Raw genomic sequence first — 2,547 nt, forward strand, 5'->3', positions numbered from 1 at the left:
GCTGAATTCAGCTAGGAAGCAATGACGTATTACGACTCAAAGGAGATGCACACACTGATTATGAGGCAGTTTACAAGCAGTGCGCTTCTCAGGAATTACTACCACAACACCTTGAGAAAGGTGCTCTCTCCCCCACCTCTCTCACACAGAATCACAGAACCATATCTGTGTAGGAAGGTATCAATCATATCCCTCTTCACTGAGGTGATAGTATCTGCAGTCTAACAAATGCCTGAACTTATGACACTAAATTACTAATTAAGCATTTTGAGATTACACAAGACACCCATATGCATTCACATCCTAAGAGATCTTAAACAGAATTGCACTGACTTCTTCAGAAACTCTAGCAATAAACAAATTCACTGAGAAATGGAAATCACATCAGCTGTGAATTTCATGCTTGGGGCTAGCTTAAGAAGAGCATTTACCAAGAAAACAGTCAGTGTCAAGCTTTGCAATACACAGCAAAAACAACATTGCATTGACTTCAAATAAACTCAAAGATTTATTAATCTACTCGTTAATTATTTTTAAGACTGAAGATATTCAGCCTGAAGCCCCAAAGGAAGAGAACGGAGGGTATGTAGACAAGGATGATTTACTGCCCAGTGACAAAAAGCTAAAACCAGCGGTATCACCACCAGACGCTGAGCACAGGAATGAGCACCAGACCACTAGAAAACAAGGAAGAACTGGCAGCGAGCATCAAGTGAAAAATAGCCTGAAAAGCATCGATTTCCTTGTACTGCACAATAGACCAGGTTTGGCTTCCGATGACCAGAACAGCGACTCTGGAAGCAGCAGCAGAGAACAGTCCAGCTCTGAGTATTACCAGTTCAGGAGGCACGAGAAACACAGCAATACCGCCAGCCAACATCTTCTGGACAACGCAGAAAATCCAGTGGACGATGACAGTCTTGATCATGAGCATAACATGCAGAAAGACAATGAAAATACAGTTGGCCTCTCTGAAAAAGTCAGTGAAAGTTATGAAGAAGGAGGTGTGGAAGAAGAGGATGAAGAATGGGGTGAAAAAACTGGTTACAGAGATATGATGCACAAAGGTCACCAGACAAATCAAGATAACCAATACGAAAGACAGCAAAATGAAAACAGTATGCGATCTGACGAAATCCTGAGAGATTCCAGTCAACCCATCCAGATCACCAAGAGACATGGTGAGATGTTTGACCTAGAGGACGAAGAGAGGGAGCACAACCAAAAGAAGCCCTATAAAGAAGGAATACCCCTCTTTCAAAAAACCCATGATAAAGATGAGGATGACAAACAGCAAAGCCAAGAGAGGAAAGACAATACTCAAGTAAACTATCAGAGTCATCACGACGCAGTGGTGAAAAGACAAGGTACAGAGGACAGCAATGTGGATGATGGTGGTCACAACAGTGGTGACGTTGATGGCGAGAAAGATATCAGCAATACCTGGAAAGAAGCAGCCTATGAGGAAGAGGAGAGAATCCAAAGTAATGACCAGGAGAGCACCAGTACGGAGTACAAGGGGGAAGGAACCATCGAAGACGACACTGCAGTTCTTAGAGAGACCGAGGACTATCAGGATGTCAAGATTAAAGACCTTATTCACTCTGAACAAGATAATTACAATCCAGAGGCACTTAATTCTGACAGAGAGCAGCAACTGGAAACAAGAAGCATGAATTCAACAGAAAGTGAAGATAAGGTAAACTCTTTAAAACAAAGTTGGAATACTAGAAAAAGTGGGGGGTGAGGGTGAGGAATGACCAGTCTCAAATTTAAATTCCTGATGATTGAAAGGACATTTTGGATGTCCTTTGGATGTCAGGTACAATAATTACTTAAATTTGCAGAAATCTCATCTCCTCTTTTATTCACGACTCATGTGGTTCGTGCTGCATCACTTGACATATAACATTCAGATGAATTATACCATAAAATAAGTGTGCACAACCGACATGAGAGCTCCAGCTCCATCGGTCTGTGTAAGGAAACACACAAATAAATATGGATACACAAATACAAAACCTGGAATCGAATCTCAAGCCGACTAGGAAAGTCTATTCACCCCTCTCTCCACAAGATTTTAAACACTACCATACAAAAGTGAACAGCTTAGAAAGGCAGGGCCAGAGTCCCTGGAAAAATTATGATCCTAGTGGCTAGGCCACTTTCACACAAGATGAAGGATGTGGGCTTCGTCCTTTCAGACAAAGGATGATGTTGCACCCAGATCTTCCACACCCCGATCGGCCATTAGATAACCAGTGGACTAACAAGGGTGTTCTTCAGAAGAACAGAGAGGGTTTTCCTCTGGCTGTTAAATAATATTTTAAAAATTACACAAAATAATATTTTAAATAATATTTTAAAAATTACACAAGGCATTCGTTTGAAAGAGGACAGGCACATCCCCACAGCACCGAAGAAGAGTCGGAACTGCAGATGCGTCCTTCCCTTCTCCTGCTTCACGTGTCCGATCTGGCACCACACCGTGCTGCTGCTCCCAGGCACTACTGAGAGGCCGCCCGCGCTTGATGACCTGGATGGCTC

The 2,547-nt window shown here is 42.6% G+C and overlaps 1 protein-coding gene across 1 annotated transcript in view; it reads left to right on the forward strand.

The window, feature by feature from the left end:
- Positions 1–2,547, forward strand: part of LOC104494657 (SPARC-like protein 1) — a 14,092-nt gene that overhangs the window by 2,536 nt on the left and 9,009 nt on the right. The window contains exon 3 of the mRNA XM_010137522.1: positions 539–1,699. Within this exon, the coding sequence (XP_010135824.1) occupies positions 539–1,699 (1,161 nt within the window). The remainder of the gene's footprint in view (positions 1–538; positions 1,700–2,547) is intronic.

The sequence above is a fragment of the Buceros rhinoceros genome, unplaced genomic scaffold (assembly GCF_000710305.1).
Source record: "Buceros rhinoceros silvestris isolate BGI_N320 unplaced genomic scaffold, ASM71030v1 scaffold7806, whole genome shotgun sequence".
NCBI lineage: Eukaryota > Metazoa > Chordata > Aves > Bucerotiformes > Bucerotidae > Buceros > Buceros rhinoceros.